This window comes from Lagenorhynchus albirostris, chromosome 2, assembly GCF_949774975.1.
Source record: "Lagenorhynchus albirostris chromosome 2, mLagAlb1.1, whole genome shotgun sequence".
Taxonomy (NCBI): Eukaryota; Metazoa; Chordata; class Mammalia; order Artiodactyla; family Delphinidae; genus Lagenorhynchus; species Lagenorhynchus albirostris.
The window spans coordinates 160,570,505-160,593,347 of NC_083096.1; the positions used below are offsets into that span (position 1 = coordinate 160,570,505).

Here is a 22,843-nt window from a genome sequence, read left to right on the forward strand (position 1 = left end):
TACTAGACCCAGGATATCAGCTCTTGTTCTATTTCATATTTTTGAAGATCTCATTTATTCTTATTGTCTAATTCCAGCTTCTAGCCAAATGTCATCCAGTGCTGACCTAAGACTAAAGTACAGATCACACACAAAGTAATTATTTACCCAAGTACTTATAATGAATTCAGTATTACACATAGGACTGCAAAGACTATAATGTACTCCTCACAGTGCCCTTGCATTAAGCTTCCAACATAATGTAACAATTATTTCTTGAACTGAGTCAGAGGGCTTTGCATATGGAGCTTAATTAAACGGATGAGGCAGAAAACATGGAGTCAGTACTTTACGAATGAACTGTGAAATTAACAGATACAGCAAGTTATAAAGGATAAAGGAGTGGAAATAAGGGAAGAGACAAGCGTCAGGAACAAGGCAGATAAAATAATCAGGCACTAAGTTTAATACAGAAACAATGGAGAGAAAACAATCCCAATTCATACAGAGATAAGCATAGGCATAAAGATGATTTTTATTCTTATAGCAATGGGATAAGGCACAAGTATGCCCACTCCCACATTCAGGTTTCCCTTGGGGCAGGGGGAGGAGCATTAGTTTCTCTCACCTGGAATATTTCATCCTTATGTGATTCAAAGGAATGCAACTTAAGTTTCAGATTTCTCAGATCCCACAAGGCAACAGTCTACATACAAAAATGAAAGCAAGTACAATCAATAAAATTTTTTTATCGAGAAAAAGAAAATCCATAACTAAAAGATCTCTGTGCATTCAAAAGAAGCCAGAGAGGGACTTCCCTGGTGGTCCAGTGGTAAAGAATCCGCCTTCCAATGCAGGGGACACGGGTTCGATTCCCCGGTCGGGGAACTAAGATCCCACACGCCGCAGGGTAAGTAGGCCCGTGCAGCGCAACTACTGAGCTCACACACCTCAACTAGAGAGCCATGCACCACAACTGGAGAAGAGAAAACCCGCGCGCCACAACGAAAGATTCTGCATGCCACAACTAAGACCCGACACAGCCAAATAAATAAATATTAACAACAAAAGAAGCCAGAGAAATCCACCCTGTTTTCTTGTAGAATAAATCACACTGACCTTGTCAGCTGATCCTGTGGCAAGAATGAACTCACTATAAGGATTGAAAGAAAGGCAGTTCACTTCAGCAGTGTGAGCATCAACTGAGTGGCTCGGTTTGGAAGTATTGTTTGAACGAGTATCCCAGCTTTAGTAAAAGAGAAAAAACAGGAAAAATGCTTGAAATGGGTAACTAAATATAAAACTTAGATAATATATTGAGAAAAAAATGGATTCTACTCACATCATAAGTTTCTGATCATCAGCAACTGACCCAAACAGAGACTCATGGAGCAGATGCCAGGAGACGTCTTCTACTACTGCTGTATGCCCTGTAAAGATGGTCTTCGCATCCACAACTTTTCCTTCCTTTGGAACAGCACTGATGTCCCATAGGCAGATAGTCTTAAATGAAAAATTAACTATTATATAAAAGGGTCTCACTTCCTGACACACCCCAGAGGAAAAAAACTGATATAACTAGCCCAGATTTGCTTCAAAATGTGAAGGATACGCACATGGTCATCTGAAGCACTAAGTAAGTGCCCACTGAGATTTGGGTTCCAAGAAAGCCCGTAGCCTTCCTTCTGATGTCCACGGAGACGCAAGTCTGGGTTGCACTCTCCAGAAGGGTCTACAAAGTAACAGACACATCAAGACTATCCAGTCCACTTCCTCTTTGGATCTACTAAGTATAATGGAATTTTTATCAAGAGGTCTAAAGCTCTTACTTTTTATGAGACATACAGACCCATTATGACCAAACAGATAATGCTTAAGAGCTGCACATTCTATCCTATGTAAAAAAGCATTTTTTTCCCCATGTAGGGAAGAAGGATGAAGGAAGAGTACCCACACATATCAATATAAATATAAGATGTTAAGTTATACAAAGAATAACAAGCAATTAAAACTGAGAGAAGCAATGTATCCCCACAGTGACTCATCATTTGTATTTGAATCGAAGAGGGCAAGTACCTGGTTTAGAAGGATGTTTCGTATAGTCAAAAACAAGAACATCACTGGATGGAGTCTTTGTGGCAATGATGCAAGGGTTCTGGGGCATATAGCGTGCCCTGTTCACTTCTCCTTCATGGTTGATCTTGATTTCTATTTCAATTTTTCCACTAACCGAGCCAAAACCTCCAAATTCTGTAAATACAATAAATTAACTGCAAATGAGGACAAAGCAAGAGCTACTCTATGTCACTCAAAGTATGACACAGGCAAGGCTTTTAATCAACGAACTGGTGTAATACTAGAAGCGATCTAAAAATTTGTTAGCAGTATAAAGTGCGTTCACATTCCTTATTTCATTTGATTCTTAGCATAACCCTACAGCGTAGGGAAGAGTTATTATCTCCAAAAATTTTACACAAGGGCTTCCCTGGTGGCGCAGTGGTTAAGAATCCGCCTGCCAATGCAGGGGACACGGGTTCGAGCCCTGGGCCAGGAAGATCCCACATGCCGCGGAGCAACTAAGCCTGTGCGCCACAACTACTGAGCCTGCGCTCTAGAGCCCGCGCTCCGCAACAAGAGAAGCCACAGCAGTGAAAAGCCTGCGCACTGCAACGAAGAGTAGTCCCCGCTCGCCGCAACTAGAGAAAGCCCGCGCGCAGCAACAAAGACCCAACGCAGCCAAAAATAAAAAATAAGTAAATAAAAATTTTACACAAGAAAAGAGAAGCTCAGAGGACCTACATTAATTTGTTTATGGTGACTTGACTATGGCAGAACCTAAACTGAATCCCTATTTTTCTGATCCCTAGCCTGGTACTCTTTCAGCTATACCTGCAGCAATGATTTAGGTAATAATATACCTAATAAGTATTACATTACTATCTAAAAGTAAGGAACACTATTGACTCCACTTCAAAAATTCTCACTAAGTGGCTTTCAAGCCTCACTTAAACTATCAAAAAAAAGTGCTCAATAAATAAAATCAAAGTTACTGTTTTAATGAATATTAAGTACACAGTGTGCTAGGTACTAAAGAGTCCCTTTTACTATTTATTTGAAACTCTAGTTTGGGATGACCTTTCTGAAATACCGTCACATCTTTCCTCACACCAGTGAAGAAAAACAGAGCCACAACAGCTGGTTCCACTTTCCTGACCTCCCACTTACACTTGCCAACCAGAGTCCTTGGTTGAAATAAACCAGGTAGGCAAGGACTAGACAAAAACATTTTTTATTCATATTTGACTACTGTATGCACTTACAGAATTCTCCCAAGTACCATTATAAAATGTATAACAATATAATTTGTGATTATGTAAATCTTGGCAAAGCAATATTTAAACAAAGGTAGTTAATAAGTAGCCAAAGAATTACAGAAGGCAGCATGATAAGGTACCTGAGTAACAGTCAGGCCATGGCATAACTGACTCTGCCACTTACTATCTTGGTGGTTTTGGTGAAGGCCTTCAATTTCTGTGAACCTCAAACACCTTACCCATAAAATAAAGTTATGAGAGTAACTTGTAGGTGAAAATGACACTCTGAAGGACAAAAATCTTTTCAAAAAGCAGAGACATAGTTGGGTAATATAATTAGCAGATAACTTTGAACCTCAAAATAACTTTATAAGTTGAAAAGCAGTGGTTTAAACAAGCTAAAAACCTAGAAACAGTTCAAAATAGACTCTAAAAGAGAAAAAACCCCAAACACATTAAACAATTTCCCCCCCAGAATTCTAGACCACAAGCATCTACATTGTAAAAAAAGAAGGCATGATTAGGATATGTGATCTCAAAGAACTTTTAGTCCAAACACAGGGAGATAAGATAAGCACACAATTATAGATGACTATGACAGAAAAGAATAATTGCCAGAAAAGAGATATCAACAAGGAAAGAGCAATAGCTGGCATGGAGCCCACAGAGCAAGGGGTAATTGTTATATAATGTGGGTTATTTCAGTATCAGCTATATACTACTAATCAGAGCCCCCCCCGCAAATGTAGTTGAAGTACAGTAATAAGAAATCAGCTTAGAGGATTCACAATTGAGATTTATGAAGATGAGGATTTATCTATTTAACAAATAGATTCCCCAAGTTGAAGGTGATACGCAAAGGCCAAATCTGATGTAGGAAAGAAAGACTGAGGTAGAAATGTACAATAAATTGAATGACTATAAAGGTCTAACTATGTTGCTATTTTGTTTGCTTCTCTCCATATAAAATACCATTTAAAAAGACTGAGACTGGGGCTTCCCTGGTGGCGCAGTGGTTGAGAATTTGCCTGCTAATGCAGGGGACACAGGTTCGAGCCCTGGTCTGGGAGGATCCCACATGCCGCGGGGCAACTAGGCCCATGAGCCACAACTACTGAGCCTGTGCGTCTGGAGCCTGTGCTCCGCAACAAGAGACGCCGCGATAGTGAGAGGCCCGTGCACCGCGATGAAGAGTGGCCCCCGCTTGCCACAGCTAGAGAAAGCCCTCGCACAGAAACGAAGACCCAACACAGCAAAAATAAATAAATTAATTAAAAAGAAAAGTACCAATGTCACCGTGGATGTGAGGATTAAATTAGTCAATGCTTTTGAAAAAAAAAGACGGAGACACAACAATATAGTAAAAGTGTCTAGCCTGATAAATTTTTACATATGCATATATCTGGGGAACTACCACACAGATAAAAATACGGAACATCTCCAGCCCTCTCTTATCCTCCCACAAGGTACCACTGTGTCCCTCCCAACCAATGCTGCCTGACAAACTAGATAACCGGCATTCTAGTTTCTACCACCGTACCGTTTTTTTGAGTCCATAAACATTTTGAAACTAAGAAGAATAAGTTGTAACATCTTGAGTCAAATATTCCATTATTTCATCATGACTTAGTAATAGTTTATTATATATTGAGGCAAAACACTAAAGATTACTTAAAAACAAAAACAAACGCCCCCCCCCAACCCATTCCCCAAATAAGTTGCTAAAAATAAATCTGTTGATATTTGAAGATCCTGGTAACAGAGTCTGAAGTAAACTTTTAAACCGAATCTATTTTCAGGCTTAAAATGTGACCATAGCCTGGCTGAATCTAATATAAACACACACATTCTTTTTAATGTCAAAACAAGCCTAAGCCACTTTTTAGTTCTTTCTCTTTGAAAGTTTAATGATCTTTTTAAGCTGTCTGCCACCAACTACCTCAAACCAAATGGGGTCAAGTAGAAGGTAATCAATTACAGTAGTTCAATCTGAGAGTCCAGGACATTTCATCTGAGAGCAAGGAGGGACTAGGAAGCTATCTATCTAACAACAACCCAAGAAGCTTTAAGAGATATTAGTATATATCTACTTCCAGCACTGTTGAGACCACATGGAGAGCACCTGCCCCGCTTCAAGCACCAAGCTTGTTCAGTCATCCGAGGGTGATGTGAAGGACGAAGGAGAGGTAAAAGTAAGAGAAAAGGAAGGAATGGAAGCTGATACGCTATGTAACCTTAGGGCAAGTTACAAAACAACTGTAAGCATCGGTTTCCTTGTGAGGATTAAATAGGGCGAAATACAGTCATACAAATGTATCATACATATTACTGGTATTTTTCATAGTTCCTCTATTATTAAGTATTAGTAAGGGGGATAAAGGTATCATCAGAACATAAAAGTAAATTGGTTTGATGCCACTCAAAAAATTCAGTTACCAGAAAGACTGGAGTGTATGTTAAAAGATGCCATTTCAAAAGCCAGGGAAGACTTATATGAGGAATCTAAAAAAGAATACAAATGAATCTATATACAAAACAGAAACAGTCTCACAGACATAGAAAACAAACTGATGGTTACCAAAGGGGAGGGGTTGGGGGGATAAACTAGGAGTATGGGATTAATAGATACAAACTACTATACATAAAATAGATAAGCAACAAGGATTTACTGTATACTCAATATCTTGTAGTAACCTATAATGGAATATAAAAAAATCCAAAAAAACCCCCCAGACCTAATGAAACACTATGCCGAACACCTGAAACACAATACTGTAAATCAACTCTACTTACAACAAAAACAGTGAAGAAAATGGATTAGTCAGCAAATGGCATTAAAAAAAAATTGCTAACCACTTAGAAAAAAGCTCAGATTCCTATTTCATCCCTAAAACCAAAACAAATACAAGAAAGATTAAAGTTTTAATAGTCAAAACACAAAAGTACCAGAAAACAACAGCTAACTATTTTAAAATCTTGGAATGAAGGCCTTTCAGTGAATGACAAAATCGGAAGGACACCAGAGGAAAGCTGGATAATCTAAAATTCACAGCTTCTAAACAAAACAGGACTCAAAATTATAAAATAAAGAGGGAAAAAATTACCTATAACCTATTAGTTAGGGATAACTTACCTTATATAGAGAGATAACTCAAAAGAAAAAATGAGCAAAAAACATAAATAGGCAGCTCAAGAGAGAGACAGACAAATATTTTAAAATAGGTCCAACATTACGAATAACTTAAAAAGCCAAGTAGGGAATTCCCTGGCAGTTCAGTGGTTAGGATTCCGTGCTTTCACTGCTGAGGGCACGGGTTTGATCCCTGGTCAGGGAACTAAGATCCTGCAAGCAGCGTGGTGCAGCCATTAAAGGAAAAAAAAAAAAAAAGCAAAGAGTGTAGTATTACATTCAATGTTGGCAAAGGCATGCAGAAACAGACATCAATACATCTGCTATTGGTGAAATTGTGAATCTTTCTTTGGAGGGCAACTTAGCAGTACCAATTATAATTGAAAATGTTCTTGCCACTTGATTAACATTCCACTTAATCATTCTACAGCAAAACTATGCAAGATACATGTACAAGAACTGTTTTTGAAGCCAAAAGATTGGAAACCACTTAAATGTTAATTGAGGGATGGTTAATTATAGTATAGTATACAGCCATCAAAAAGGAGCATCTCCTTATGCTCACACAGAAAGATGTCCAAGATACACCAGGCCAGGAAACTATATTTTATGCTGTATTCCCAGTACCAAGAAAAATTGCCTGGCATACAGTAAGTACTTAATATATTTGTTGAATGAGTGATCCAATAAATGGGATAGATAAACCATTCAGAAAACTATCAATTTAACAGCGATCCATAAGGGATAGATTTACAGGGGGAGGAGGGTTCACAGTATTTTATATTTGCTTCAATTTTTTTTTTTTTTGGCTGCACTGTACAGGCTTGCCGAATCTTAGTTCCCTGACCAGGGATCCAACCAGGGCCCCCACAGTGACAGCATGGAGTCCTAACCACTGGACCACCAGGGAATTCCCTGCTTTATTAAAGATGATTTATTATATTACCAATCAGAATATTTGCTTTATGTCTAAATAACCAAAAGTCCTATTTAAAGACAATTTATTTAATAAAAAGGAAACAGGCTCAGAGAGGCTAAATGATTTATCCTCAAACCACACAGCTAGTGAGCAGCTCAACAGGGTCTCAAGCCCATCTTCTGATTCTTTTTTTTTGATGTGGACCACTTTTAAAGTCTTTATTGAACTTGTTACAATATTGTTTCTGTTTTATGTTTTGGTTTTTTGGCCGCAAGGCATGTGGGATCTTAGCTCCCCGACCAGGGATCAAACTTGCACCCCGTGCATTGGAAGGCGAAGCCTTAACCACTGGATTGCCAGGGAAGTCCCAGTCTTGATTCTTAAGTTCAGTGTTTTATCCCCTCAATCACTGATGCCTACCTAGAGAATAACTCTGTAGTAACCATATCCTATAGTTCACACACTTGGGTCAGCGACACAAAATCATGTTTGCTGACCTTTATCCTAAGGACTTATTTTGCATTCTATATTACCCTAAGCTAAATATGGAATGATCAAAAGAGTAACTGTACATTACAATCCTGGCAAGTAACTGGAACCCAAAATATCTTAGATAAAAGAATGGATTCTGCTAATCAGGAGAAATCTAAGATAAAAAACATTAAACATTCATTTTTGGCACAAATCTCAATACTGAGAGCCTATCTTCTACCTCCCAGTAATAATTTGAGTTCAAGGACAACAATAAAGGAAACCCACTCATTTCTCTCTCTTCTGAAAGGGAAAAAGTATTTCATGAACAGTTAAGCCCTTAGGATATCTCCTAAAAATAGGATATAATTAAACACTCAATTTTTATGTACTATATAGCAAATGCCATGGTTAAGTCATTTATACCACTTAAACCCGGAAAGTGTAATTTAAGCCAGTGTTTTTCAACCTTTTTTTTCATTATTGCCCCTGTAAGGAACCTTGTAGGACATTTTTTCTGATACCTTGATGAAATTCCTGTGTATTTGTTTATGCCTGCTATGTATTTCTGTGCTTTAAACAGTTCAAAGAATAAGATTGTTTTCACACACACACACCCCTCTGAGAACCAATTTTCACTCCCGCAGGGGCAGTATCTCCCATTTTGAGAATGCAAGCATGCGTAGCAGTAATATATGGTGGATTTCTGCTTCTTTCAATTCTAGAAATTTCCCCACCACCAAATTTAGTTGAAGAAAGTTTACAGAAAAGGTACAGAACCAAGTATGTGTTAAATATGTCTTCTGACATCTAATATCTATACTGCAAAATCAGGCTTTCCAAAGCTTAGTTATCTTGTTCCTAACTTGAGAGACTACTTTATCAAACTGTACACACTCTTTATTATAATTTAGAGATATGAAAAATATAACCCATATATCATTTCTTCCTTCACCTTTAAGATTCCTACCTCCTTTTTCACTGTCGTAGTGTGAAGCATCAAACTGAGCATCATCGTTAGGGAGCTGCACACTGGCTATCACAAGGTGGTTTTGTTCATCTGATGTGTGTGTCCCCAGGACAAGTCGATGAATACTGAAATCTTTCCCTTCTGGTCTGTAATAGGAATATATGGTCAGTATTCAAATCAGTACACTAAGAGAGACTACGAAGTCAGTGACATACATGTATGCACAAGGCACTATTACAACCAGGTTTTCAGAGGAAGAAGTCATTAAGAGCCATAGTTCCTACTTTTCACATATCTTCCATAGAGCTGAGTATAAGGACCACAGAACACTTAATTTCATAATTATTAACTTAGCCAAATATTTACAATTACTTTGAGGAAAAAGTCTGATGGAATAAAATATGAATTAGCTACTCACCCTTTACAAGGAGTTGGAGGGAAAGAAACCAATTGGTGGGTATACTACCACTTTAGGTTACTTCATTAGGTTAACGTCATTAAAAGGGAAAGGAAGTAACATCAGGTAAACTAACTGTTCAAATACTACTGAAGCACAAAGATAATTAAGATGTGATCCATAGCCTCAAAAAACCAGGGACAATTAAACAGTCATATACACGAACATTTTAAACACAAGTCAACATATAATTCATGAAAAGTACCCAAGAACATGAAAATTTAGATACGAAAGATTAGTTCTGGAATAAAGGACACGTTCTTAGAAGAAGTGTTACCTGAGCAGGTCTCAAAATGAGAGATAATCTAGAAGAGGGGGACAAGGGCTTTAGAAGACAGTATTCTAAGGGAAGTAAGCAAAGGGAAGATTACAAAGTGCCAGACACCACGTTAAGCATTTCACATACCTCATATCACTTAAACACCATAACAACACTCTGAAGTACTATTCTAATTTAAAGATGGTTTGGGAAAATTAAGCAACTTGCCTAAGATCACAACTACCAACTAACAGAACTAGAACTGAAGTCCAAATCTGACTTTGAATGTGGGAAAACAAAGTGAGAGAGAAGGCTAGAAAGCAGATAAAAATCAGACTCTAGGGTACTGAATGCCAGCTTAAGGCATTCTGGACTCTTTACTGTAAGGCACAAAGAACCATGGAAAATTTATAAGGGACATAGCATCATCTGAATTACCTCAGAAGGATTAATTTAACAGTGTAAAGCAGAGGTTCTTCAAGCGTGGTATCAGGAACAGTAGCATCAACATCATCTGGGAACTTCAGCATGCAAATTCTGAGATCCACTATAGACCTACTCAATCTGAAACTTGGGGGGGAGGGATGGTTTGTGGTGCTCAACAATCTGTTCTGCAGGGAATTCCTTGGTTGTCCAGTGGTTAGGACTCAGCGCTTTCACTGCCATGGCCCAGGTTCAATCCCTGGTCAGGGAACTAAGATCCCGCAAGCTGCAAGGCGTGGTCAATTGAAAGAAAAAAAAAATCTGTTTTACAATCCCTCCAGCTGATTATGATGCCTGTTAAAGTTCTAGAACCCATGGTCTAGATGGGAAAGATGCTACACAAGAATTGATCAGGGCTTATAAATGGACTGTCAAGTGGATAAAGGGGGAAAAACCTAAAAAATGTCAAACCAAAGTCAACTATGAAAAGGAGAAATGGGAACAATAGAAAAAGTTGGGTTGGGACCTCCATGGAAAAAATATACTCAGTTTGAAATATGTCATGTTGGGGAAGCCATAAAATACTCCAGATAAGACAGCTGAAAATTCAGGTAGCGCTCAGAAGTTGGATCTGGAGATAAATCAACAGAAATTCCTCTGCACAGAGTTAACAGGTGTCTACATCTCACATGGGAAAAAACAGAGGAAAGATAAGAGGGCTGTCAACATAAAGTTGGGGATACCTGCATTTAGAAAGTTAAAGACTCAGAGCAAGTGAGGGAGGGAAGAAGAATATTACAAAACTATGATTGTATGGTTTTTTGTTTTTGTGTTTAGAAACAAAATATGAATAAAAAAGAACACACACACACTGTAAACAGTAGACATTAGAGATAGTTGCTTAAAGGACCCCTCATTCTAAAAAAATAAATAAGTAAATGACATTGTTATTCGAGCAGAATACAAAAAAAAAAGGGGGGAAGGATATTTGGACCAATGTCTAATACTGCAGAAAGATTTATTTACCTCAATTCATAAAGTAGAAAGCTACTAAGACTACAGCACAGATTTCGGCCTTGGGTTATTTAGTCTTAATTCACTACTTTCCAAACATAGCTAATCACATTATATGGAAAGCTTTTCTAGAATGACTTAGTAGGTATGGGGTGGCCAATATTTGGGATCCTCTGGTCCAATATCATTTAGCACATGTCTACAGTAAATCTGGAATCACCATTCAACTATTCTCAAGTATCCTGCCGCAAGTTCCTAAGTGGTTTGAACTGAGAACTCCTGACAGAAATGACTCCACTTATCCTGAACTCAAGTAATTCTGATGATCAGTTGAATATGGGAACTCCTGGTCATGATAAACCAGCTTCCAGCTCTAAATTTCTAAGTACTTATTAACATACTTAGGACAGATGTCGCCATTTTTTAAAAAAATGCCAATGTGAAGGCAGCAGGCTCATTCTTAAGTTATTAATAACATTTATATAAAACTTGTTGAGCTGAAACGTAGCCAAATAACCACAATTCGCAAATATCTTGACTTCTAAAGACCTGAGTTTTGAAGGAATTTACTTACTTAGTACACTTATAGAATTTCTAAATGTTGTTCTGAATGGCAGGTACCATGTCACATTCATCTTTGCATTAACCAGCTACTACCAATGACTGCGAGATTCAAATTCCTTTTGTTGAAAGAACTGGACTCATCATAATACTTTTTGAAAGCTGACAAATTTTACATAACTGTTTGGTCAACTATAGTTATAATACAGCTATTCAATTCAGAATCAGATAAAGAAGACAACATGTTTTCTCTTATCAGGTAAACTGCAAAGTTGTTTTACATTTTGCCTTTTTTGGCCTAGAAAAAAAATGTCACCACTAGGTTCTGATCACGTGCCCGCTACGGGTGACTGGAGAAAAGAAAAACAGGGAAAATCGATGCAAGAAATCTACACCGAGAACACAACAAAATAACGTTCAAAAGATTCCTATCACCTGGTTACATCAGGAAGCCACTGTGCAGTTAGGCTGGGCCACTCCAGAGCATGGGTCATCACCAAATCGTAAAGAAAAGGAGTGTTCTTTTTCCATATTTTGTATTCTTCATTGATCACACGTTCTTCTACTGCGTCATCAAAGGCTGCTAAAACATTAAAAACAAATTTAAGTTAGCGACCACAAATGGAAACCGAGTAGACACTTCCAAAGCTACCGGCACGGCTCCAGAATCCCGATTCTGAAATGGAGATTTGTCTAAATCTCTCCGAGGCGCAGGCACCAACACCGCTCTCCAGCTTCACGGGGCCTAACTGCTGGGGTCATCCCGGCCAGACGCCGTTAGCCGTTCGGGCGACGGCGTCGGCAGGAGAACAGAACCCGCGAGGAGGGCCGAACACCGACCCCTGCGGGTAGCGAGCGCTGCAGAGAGGACCCGGAGAGAGACAGGTAGACCGACAGGGAGCGCGGGGAGGGACCAAACACCCGCCGGGGCCCCCACCGCCACCCTCCCGCCGCTGCGCCGGGCCTCCGCTCCCGAGGAGCTGGCGCGCCGTTAGCCCTCCCCGCGGGGCGATTTCTCCTCACGCCTGCGATGGCGGGTACGGCACTCAGCAGAGTCCGGCCTGTCCTCACTGTTAGGCCGTGTCGAGGCCGCTACGCAAGCCCGGCACCCCCGCTCTCCTGTGGCCGCCCCGGCACCCTCACCTTCCTTGTCGGCCATGGCGGGCAGGCAAGCCGGGGGGATCGGGTTGAGCTTTGCGAGAGGGGCGGGGAGGCTGCGAGCGCTCGCTCTGCGCGCGCGGCCTCTATTGTTTCCTGCTGCCCCTGAGTGAGGGCCGACTCGCGCACCTTCGCGCCAACACCGGCCAATCGGAGCGCGCCGAGCGGCGAGGTGGGCGGGGAAGCCGCGTTCGTAGCCTATCCAGACGCGCGTAGTCGCTTGCCGCGGGGTCGAAGCGCGCGCTCCTCCTCTGCCCCCACACGGCCGGGAACCGACTTCCTTCGATTGCGCGCGCGCGGGGTTGGTGAGCGTGCGCCTCTCGAGGTCACGTGAGAGGTTTAGTCCGCACGCTCCTGGGTGCAGCCATTTTCTTGAAGCTAGCGATCCCTTCAAAGTAGGACTTTAGATGAGGAGTCTAAAATGTTTTCGGGTCTAGTTGTCAGCTCTGGGGGTGAGGCTGCAAGAAAAGGCTTCTATCAGACCTCGAGATGTCTAATTCAAGTGTCCCTTGCTCCTAGGTCCTCCAATTTATTTGTTCCCTTAGTTCTTAGAACTATTGATGAAGCAAGCCCAGAAAATGAGGCCTTGGACTTTTAAAGATCTCCTCCAAGCGGCGGGACCTAGGACGGAAGTCTTAGGGGATTAAGTAAGTCCTCGAGAATGGAGTCCTGGCTCTTTAAGGGTGTGTGTCAAGGGGCGGAGTCTAGGGCGGAAGTTGTAAGTCCGGGTCGAAGTCTGGCTTACGAAGGGCGGAAGTTGAGTTTGGGGGCCCAAGCCGCAATCATGGCGCTGGAAGGGGAAAATGTTAGAGATTACAGTTTGACTGAGAAGCAGAAGGCGATCAAGGCCAAGTATCCTCCAGTCAATCGGAAGTACGAGTGTGAGTAGGTGGCTCACTTCTCTCCTTGCCGGGGGCTTCCGGCTTCCTCTTCCATTTTGCCCCATAGGGTGGCTCAGGCATTCCCGTTTTGCCCTTTATTGTAGGCTTTTATGTACTTCTCTGGGGAACGCTGAAGGCTAAAGCCTCCTGGTCTGAGAGTCGGGAAACCCGGGCTCCCAAATTTACAGCCTTTTGAACTTTTTCTGCAAATGCCTAATTACATTTATCTTGTGGGAATTTTACTTCCGTATTAATTCTGAAGGTAACGTATTTTCAAGTGTTTGAGGGGTTGTCGCCCCCAAGTATCTCCCTCCAGCTGTGGGATAGTTAGAGTGTGCTTAGGGTAGAGGACTCGGAGAGCTTTGAGTAGGGGACTTCTAAATTGGTGTCTTACCTGTATCGTGTTGTTAGCAAAAAGACCTGGTTTTGTCATTTTTAGCTTAGTGACTTTAGGCAAAAAAATCACATAACCTCTTTGCACTCAGTTCCTTCATGTGAGGGATAAATGAGATAATAATAAATGTGAAAATATAGTATACTCTGAAGTTGTACATAAACGTTAAGCTGCCGTCCCTAAAGGTGGATGTGGTTTGGGGAGCACAAATCTGGCTCTTATTTCCTTTCTTAAAGTTCTTTCATTGATTTCCCATTGTCCTCTGTATAGAGTCCAACTATTTACCATAGCATACTAGGCTCTGTACTTTCTGGACCCTGCATATCTCCCTAGCTCACTGTCTCTCACTTAATTTTTTAAAAATTACTTTTAATAGGTCATATATATGATTTAGAATTCAAAAAATACAACAGGTATGCAGCGAAAGTCTTTCTTTCAGCCCTGATCCCCAGCCCCTTAGTCTTGCTATCCAGATCGACCATCCTTAACATTTTCTTATGTGTACATGCAAAGGTGTATGTTTACTTAATTTACTTAACCAATTTCTAGTTGATGGACGTTTATACTTATACTCGTTTGCCAATAAAAATAATGCAGCAGTGGATATACCTGTGCATCCATTGTTTGGCACATGTGCATGTGTATCTGTACAATAAATTTCCAAAAGTTACATTGCTTTTTCAAAGGGTATCTGCGTTTTATCAATGTTTTTTTAAAATTGAAGTATAGTTGGTGTACAATGTTGTGTTAATTTCTGCTGTACAGCCAAGTGATCCAGTTATACATATATAGACATTCTTTTTGATATCTGCATTTTAAACTTCAACAATTATTGCCAAATCGCTCTCCATTGAGGTTGTGCCAGTTTATACCCTTGCTAGCATTGTGTGTGTGCCTTTCTTCTTTCCTTTTAAGAAGCCTGAATTCTTTTTTTTAAATTTATTTTTACTTTTTAAAATTTATTTATTTTTTGGCTGCGCTGTGCTGCGCGGCAGGTGTGGTCTTAGTTCCCCGACCAGGGAGTGAACCCGTGCCCCCTGCATTGGAAGCGCAGAGTCTTAACCACTGGACCACCAGGGAAGTCCCGACTGTGCCTCTTTTCTCACACTTTTACCAATTTACTGTGTTACCACACTTTTTGATCTTTTCCAGTCTGTTAAGTATCTTATACTAATTGTATTTTACTTATAAGTGAGGCTGAACATACTTTAGTATGTTTGGAGTTATTTGTATTTACCTTCTGGAATGTGTATACTCATATTTTTAACCCATTTTTTCTATTGGATTGTTGGTCTTTTTTACTGTGCAGAAGTTTATTTTTATGTAGTGAAATTTGTTAACCCTTTTTATGGCTACTGGGATATCATACTTAAGAAGGCATTGCTCGCTCTGGGACTGTAAATTAATTCTCCCATGTTTTCTTCTAGTACATTTGAAAATAAAACTTTTTTTTTTTCTTAGGCCATACCACATGGCTTGTGGGATGTGGGATTTTAGTTCCCCGCCCAGGGATTGAACCTGGGCCCTCGGCAGTGAGAGCACAGAGTCCTAACCACTGGACTGCCAGGGAATTCCCCAAAATTAAACTTATATTTTAGTATAAGATACATATAGAAGAGTACACATGTTACAAATGAATTTTTGCAAACTGGATACACCTGTATAACTAGTAACCAGATCAAAAAACAGAATGTTACAGCATCCCTGAAGACCGTCTCATGCTCCTTTCTCCTCTCTCCGTATTTTTCCCATTAGCCTGACTACTAACACCATACATGAGCTTTGCATGTTTTTGTACATAATCTAAATGGAATCATGTAGTATGTATTCCTTTTGTGTTTGGCTTTTTTTGTCTCATATTTATGGGAACCGTATTTTTGCTAATAGTTATAGATTGTTCATGTTTCTAGTATTTATGGTTTTTAAAAAATATATATTTAAAATTTGAATACCTTAGGATTAGGGTAAGGTGGAAATTAAGTATCAATACCTGATAATTATTTTCCAGATGCTATAAAATCATTTATCAACAGTCTGTCTTTTCCCCTGTGATTGAAATATTCCATCTTTATCGTATACAGAATTCCTCTAACTATATTTAGGTCTATAGCTGGACTTACTATTCTATTCCTTTGTTGTAGCTCTCTTTTTATGTGCCAGTGCCACATTTTAAATTATTGAGGCTTTATTGTATCTTTTAATATCTTCTAGGACAATCTCCCTCTCAGTACTTGCTCCTTTCCTGCCATTCTTATTGTTTTTATTTTTTTCTCTATATGTAGATAAAAATCAGCTTGTGAAGATCCATAAGAATTACTGTTGGTATCCCCTCCCCCCTTTTAATCATTTGTCTCATCTTCTCTCCATCCTGAGGCTACTTAGGGGCCCAACCCTGAATCACCTTATTAGCATAGACTCAAGTGTGGTCAGAAAGGGCTCTTTATGAATAACACTGAGTGACACTCCTGTCACTCAGAAAATGCCCAGGATTTTAAGAGCTCTGTTCCAGGAACCAGGGACAAAGACCAAGTATATATTTTCATTATACCACAAAAACATTCAGTGAAAAGCAGCAATTAGGAATGAGAGAAAAGGGCCTCCCTGGTGGCACAGTGATTAAGAATCTGCCTGCCAATGCAGGGGACATGGGTTTGAGCCCTGGTCCAGGAAGATTCCACATGCCGCGGAGCAAGTAAGCCCATGCACCGCAACTACTGAGCCCACGCACTGCAACTACTGAGCCTGCGAGCCACAGCTACTGAGCGCATGTGCCTCAACTACTGAAGCCCGCATGCCTAGAGCCCATGCTCTGCAACAAGAGAAGCCACCACAATGAGAAGCCCATGCGCTGCAACGAAGAGTAGCCTCCACTCGCCGAAACCAGAGAAAGCCCACATGCAGCAACAAACACCCAATGCAGCCAAAAACATAAATAAATAAAATTATAAAAAAAAAAGAATGAGAGAAAAAATAAACAATAGTGTATTTTTGAGAAATAGTTGAGAAAAGACCGTTTGCTCAAAAATCCTGTTAACATTTTGTTTGGGAATTCCCTGGCCATCCAGTGGTTAGGACTCGGTACTTTCACTGCCGGGCTGGGGTTCAATCCCTTTCCGGGGAACTAAGATCCCACAAGCCTTGCAGTGAGGCAAAAAAACCGAAAAGAAAAAAAAAAATTTTTATGTTATGCCTCATGATTACATCTATGGAGATGATGTAATCTGTTTCCTAAGAATTGAATTTTTGCATTCCAGGGATAAATCGCACTTGGTCATTCTGGATTCTACTTGCCGACATTTTGTACAGAATCTTGGCATTGATGTAATGTGAGATTAGTCTGTTTCTTCCAGCTTCATTTCTTGCCACTGACTACCCCCAGATCTACCCCAAGCTCTCCCTGTAGCCCTGTTTTTCCTTTAAGACTCAGCTCAATTGTCATCTCATATATTCATTCAGCAACATTATTGAGCACCTGTTGTGTATGAGACACTGAGCGGAAACTGGCAATAAATGAGTGAGCAGATAGATAAAGATCATCCTTAGTCTGTTGGCACATAAAGTGTTAAGTCTTGTTTCCTTTGGGAATTCTTACCTGAACCTCTTACTCTAGCTTAGTTTATCTCTTATTCTCTCCTATAATAGAATTTTCAAAGTGGGTGGTCTCTAGAACCCGAGGTTTCCCCAGACTTTTTCAAAGGATCTGTGAAGTTAAAACTACTTTCTTAATAATACTAGATGTTACTTGCTCTTTTCACTGTGTTGATGTTTGCACTCGTGGTGCAGAGGCAGTAATAGGTAAAAGTCCTGGCCCCTTGGCACAAATTGAGGCAGTGGCACCAAACTGTATTGGTAGCCATTGTATTATTTACCACTGTGTACTTATAATTAAAAAAAGAAAAAGTCGTTTTTACTTAAAAATGTCCTTGATGACTTGGCAAGAACTATTAATTTTATTAAATATTAACCATTGAGTACACACCTTTTTAATATTCTGTGTAACAAAATGGGAAGTATGCATAGTGTTTCTGCTTCTCAAAGTATTGATGCTTACCTTGAGGAAAAGAACTTCTGTGATTGTTTGAGTTGTGAGATGCCTTTTTTCTCGGAACACTATTTTTTCTCAAAAGAATGACTGAAAGACATACTATTGTTATTCAGACTTGGGTATTTCCAATATCTTCTTGAAAATAAAGTAATCTGTCACATCAAGGAAAATAACAATATTTGTTGGTATATTGATAATGTATATTATATAATGATAAAATTCAAGCTTTCAAGTGAAGTCAGAATTTTGGAAAACTTGTATCTGCCATCATGAGCTTCATGGTTTCCCAGTGCTTAAAGACTTTTCTGATGAGATTGGAGGTGATATTAACAAATAGATTTTTAAAAATTCTATAGAATGTGTCAACATCGATGAACTGATATTATCCCAAAAACCAATGCTTGATATTACACAATCAGGCATAGATAAGATCTGTTCTAAGCACAAGATAGAGCAATGGATTTTAATGTTACAGAGTTCGAAAAATTCATTGTTAAAGCCTCAGATTCTGCATTGCAACTAACCTTTAAAAAACCACCAGTTTCTAGTTTTGGTGAAGGAAGACTATATACAATTTTTTTTCCTTACTCCGGCTGTGCTGCCCATATGCATTTTTAAAATAAATTTATTTATTTATGTATTTATTTTTGGCTGCATTGGGTCTTCATTGCTGCGGGCAGGCTTTCTCTAGTTGCGGCGAGTGGAGGCTCTTCCTTGTTGCAGTGTGTGGATTTCTCATTGCGGTGGCTTCTCTTGCCGTGGAGCACGGGCTCTAGGCACACGGGCTTCAGTAGTTGTGGCTCGTAGACTCTAGAGAGCAGGCTCAGTAGTTGTGGCACACGGGCTTAGTTGCTCCACGGCATGTGGGATCTTCCTGGACCAGGGCTCGAACCCATGTCCTCTGGATTGGCAGGCGGATTCTTAACCACTGTGCCACCAGGAAAGTCCACATTTTTTTTTAGCTCTTAAAATACTCCTTTTTCCTCCTGCATATCTGTGAGATTGCAGCACACTGAAAAGCCAGACATTAAAAACACTTGCAGAAATGCTAAACAGCGCCACTCTTCTCACTACATTTTTTGAAAATGTAGTCATTTTTCATAAAAATATATAATTTATGTTAAATAAAATGGGCTTATTATTTGTATCTATTTATTTATTATTTTTGGCTGCATTGGGTCTTCGTTGCTGCTCTGGGGCTTTCTCTAGTTGCGGCGAGAGGGGGGCTATTCTTTGTTGCAGCGCGCGGGCTTCTCATTGCAGTGGCTTCTCTTGTTGCAGACCTTGGGCTCCAGGCACGCGGGCTTCAGTAGTTGCAGCCGTGGGCCCTATAGCACTCGGGCTTTAGTAGTTGCGGCACGTGGGCTCAGTAGTTGTGGTGCTTGGGGCTCTAGGACGCATGGGCTTCAGTAGTTGTGGCGTGCATTGGCAGGTGGAATGTTAACCACTGCACCACCGGGGAAGTCCTTGGGTTATTATTTTTAAGTGAATTAATACATACTTAAAATTTTTTTTCAGTTAAAATTTCTAGGTTAATATTGCCAGATACAACCCATATAAACAAAAGCTCTTTAGGTCCTCAGTAATTTTTAAGAGAATAAAGGGTTCCTGAGACCAAAAAATTTGAGAACTACTGCCCTATAGCAATCTGTCATTGTCTCTTTAAACCGTCTTTTAAAAAATTGAGGTACAATTTACATGTAATAAAAGTGCTCACATCTTAAGTATAAAGTCCAATGAGTTTTTTTTTTTTTTGCGGTACGCGGGCCTCTCACTGTTGTGGCCTCTCCCGTTGCGGAGCACAGTCTCTGGACGCGCAGGCTCAGCGGCCACGGCTCACAGGCCCAGCTGCTCCGCGGCATGTGGCATCTTCCTGGACCGGGGCCCGAACCCGCGTCCCGTGCATCGGCAGGCGGACTCCGAACCACTGCGCCACCAGGGAAGCCCAAGTCCAATGAGTTTTGATAAACAAATAACATCTGTGTAACCAGTACTCGAGTCAAGCTCTAGAACATTTCCGTCAACCTAGAAAGTTCCCTTTGCTCCTTTCCAGTTAGTCCCCTAGCCCCTTACCTTAAGGCAAGCACTGCTCTGATGTCTATCACCACAGTTTACTTTTGTTTTAGAGTTTTGTGTAAGTGGAATCACACAGTATAGATTCTTTTCTGTCTGGCTTCTTCACTCAGTATCAAACACAGCTAGATGTTAAAGTGGTGAATGGATTTTATTCAGTAACTACTGACAGCAGGGGAAAGAGGTGAGCTCCCTGACTCTTGTTAATGCATTGTATCAGTAATTCATGCTTTTTTATTGCTGAGTAGTGTGGCATTGTATTCCTCAGTTTGTTTATCCTTTCTCTTGATGGATATGGGGTTTTTAATTTGGGGGAATAAAATTGCTGTGAACCTTCTATGTCCTTTTGTGGCCACATACTTTCATTTCTCTAGGGTTAATAAACCTGTTATTTTCTTTTAACTTGTTTGTCATCTCTGCTGATCATTGAGCCTCTTAATGCCTAAAATGTATTGAGTTCTCAGTAATATTCTGAGTAAATTAGAGATGAGCTTAAACCTTGAGTGTTACCAGAACAAGATGTGTTATGTAAACGGCACTAAACTGGGAGTCAGAAAATCTCAATTCTAGTCCCAACTCTAATCAGCAGTGTAGTCCTAAACAAGTCGCACAATCTCTCTGGATTTCAGGTTTCTTCTTGTAATTGAAGGAATTCTGTTAAATGAACTCTAAGACTTTGTTATAGCCTGAATATTCTATGATTCTAAGCAGGAAGAATTGATGGAAGTCAGGTAAGAGTGAAGGATAGACTCTAAAATCTTTTTTTTTTAATTAGTTAATTTTTTAAATTTTGGCTGCACTGGATCTTCATTGTGACACTTGGGCTTCTCTAGTTGTGGTGCGTGGGCTTAGTTGCCCTTTGGCATGTGGGATCTTTGTTCCCTGACCAGGGATCGAACTCACATCTCTTGCCTTGGAAGGCAGATTCTTAACTAGTGGACCACCAGGGAAGTCCTGACTCTGAAATCTTGAGATAACAGATCCAATGGGAACTTGCTATAGTAGCAGTTGTTATTTCCTAGTGTTGCTGTGAGAATATCAGGAAAAAGCTCATAATACATATTGTAGAGTTTACTTTCCAAAACAGTTTTATTGGTCAAGGATATCAGTGAGGAGTCCTTCAAATGAAAGAAATCAACAAATATAAAACTTGGCTCTTGTTAAAAATAAAAAACTGTTTTATTTGGGATTTGGCTAGCTGTTCATGAAAAGGTGAAATGAAATCTGGAATTTTATATCTTTGATGATGTAGTTTCTAGAATTTTGGTCATTCACACAAGTAGATATTTAGAAAAGATACTGATTTGTTTTGTTGAGGAAAAGTAACTAATGGCAGAGAATGGCATTTGTTTATTGAAAAACTATGATGTATTAGACACTTTTTAGATCACCTAGAAGACCGTGGCCGTGATGCCTTCCAGAAATTGTCATTCATTTAAATATAAATCTAGGCTTTTAAAAAAATAACCTTTTAGCATCAATATGCTCATATTATGGAACTATTAATTCTTTTATTTAATATTAGTTCATTTAATATTAACAGAATAATAACTGTGAATGCTTAGAAGAAATTTTTAAAAAGTAAAAAATAACCCTTAACAGAACAATTAACTTTTGTGTAACTGGTTAGTGAAAGGTGTGTGGCCAGCCCACATTTTCTTGCTGTTCAAGTATTATGTTCTTAGTAATGATCTAGAGTTATTTTCTTGTGATTTGCAAGTCAAGTTTAGTTACTTATAAGTGTTTTTTCCTCTCTCCCTCAGATTTGGATCATACAGCTGATGTTCAGTGAGTATAGCTAGAGTTTATGCCTTTGCAACCACGTGCTTAACATAGGAAGGCTGATGTTTTAATCTTGATGTCCCGAGTTTTAATTTTTCTCCTCCTCTTTTGGTTCCTTTACGACATGCAAATGATGGTTTAAAAGCATCTGGTTTCAGTGTCATTAAACTGAGACCTTTGGTTTTGTATTTATCATGTTAATTTTATTTTGACTTTCCTCACAAGTTTTCTGCTTTGCAGTGGATTATATTACACAGGGCATGAATGTATTTCTTTAGGTTACACGCATGGGGAGATACTCTGGAGGAAGCATTTGAGCAATGTGCAATGGCCATGTTTGGTTATATGACAGATACTGGGACAGTGGAGCCCCTCCAAGCAACAGAAGTAGAAACCCAAGGTAACCAATTTATTCACAAGGAAGAAATTGTTATAGATGTTCAGTATTCTATGTAAATTCAGTATATGCTCACAGTAAGAACAACAAAGTTGATTATGAGCTTGTTCTTTCAACTAGCCTAAGAAATTCATTGCACTGTTAAATTCAAACCAGTTTTTTAGAGACAAGAGTTATTAAACATGATACTGTCATGGTTCTTTTTGATCCTGTGTAGGAGATGACTTACAATCTCTTCTGTTTCACTTTTTGAATGAATGGCTTTATAAATTCAGTGCTGATGAATTCTTCATAGCCCGGGTAAGCAAAAGTTTTTCTTTTTTACTGAGCAAATGCGTTCTTACCCATATTTTATAATAAGACTAGTGATTTAAATTAGAACATGTGATGCAAAACCAAGCCATACAGATGATGATTTGCAGAAATTATAATTACCATAGGCTCTTCTTGGATAACCCGAGTTTGCTTATGTATGTGCATTTTGTATTTAGATCTCTTATTATATACTTGTCACTCATCAGGATTGTGTGACAAGAACGCACCTATTGTTGCCACTGTCTCTGCACATTTTATGTCTCCCAAGTTTGAGCTGTATTTATGTCCATCCATATGTTCC

At 39.6% G+C, this 22,843-nt stretch overlaps 2 protein-coding genes and 1 non-coding gene across 19 annotated transcripts in view; 1 reads left to right on the forward strand and 2 right to left on the reverse strand.

Annotated features, from left to right (window-relative positions):
• RBBP4 (RB binding protein 4, chromatin remodeling factor) overlaps positions 1-12,783 on the reverse strand; it is a 17,755-nt gene extending 4,972 nt beyond the window's left edge. The window contains exons 1-8 of one of the 2 annotated variants that reach the window (XM_060140670.1): positions 12,641-12,783; positions 11,933-12,080; positions 8,784-8,929; positions 2,056-2,229; positions 1,596-1,711; positions 1,322-1,482; positions 1,099-1,225; positions 608-685 (exon numbers count right to left, since the gene is read on the reverse strand). In XM_060140670.1, coding sequence (XP_059996653.1) covers positions 608-685; positions 1,099-1,225; positions 1,322-1,482; positions 1,596-1,711; positions 2,056-2,229; positions 8,784-8,929; positions 11,933-12,080; positions 12,641-12,656 — 966 coding nt within the window. In that variant the 5' untranslated portion in view covers positions 12,657-12,783. Of the gene's footprint in view, positions 1-607; positions 686-1,098; positions 1,226-1,321; positions 1,483-1,595; positions 1,712-2,055; positions 2,230-8,783; positions 8,930-11,932; positions 12,081-12,520 lie in introns of both variants that reach the window. The other variant, XM_060140669.1, reaches the window with a different exon arrangement.
• Positions 7,262-7,333, reverse strand: TRNAD-GUC (transfer RNA aspartic acid (anticodon GUC)). The gene has a single exon. It is a non-coding gene; the product is annotated as a tRNA-Asp (tRNA).
• A 646-nt stretch (positions 12,784-13,429) lies between the features above and the next one.
• The window catches only part of ZBTB8OS (zinc finger and BTB domain containing 8 opposite strand), a 130,558-nt gene continuing 121,144 nt past the window's right edge, over positions 13,430-22,843 (forward strand). For 15 of the 16 annotated variants that reach the window (XR_009539005.1, XR_009539004.1, XR_009539006.1 and 12 more), the window contains exons 1-4: positions 13,430-13,536; positions 21,812-21,836; positions 22,109-22,230; positions 22,445-22,527. Coding sequence is in view for 13 of the 16 variants with exons in the window: in XM_060140679.1 (XP_059996662.1) it covers positions 13,440-13,536; positions 21,812-21,836; positions 22,109-22,230; positions 22,445-22,527 (327 nt within the window). In the remaining 3 variants the exon portion in view is untranslated. Of the gene's footprint in view, positions 13,541-21,811; positions 21,837-22,108; positions 22,231-22,444; positions 22,528-22,843 lie in introns of all 16 variants that reach the window. The other variant, XM_060140688.1, reaches the window with a different exon arrangement.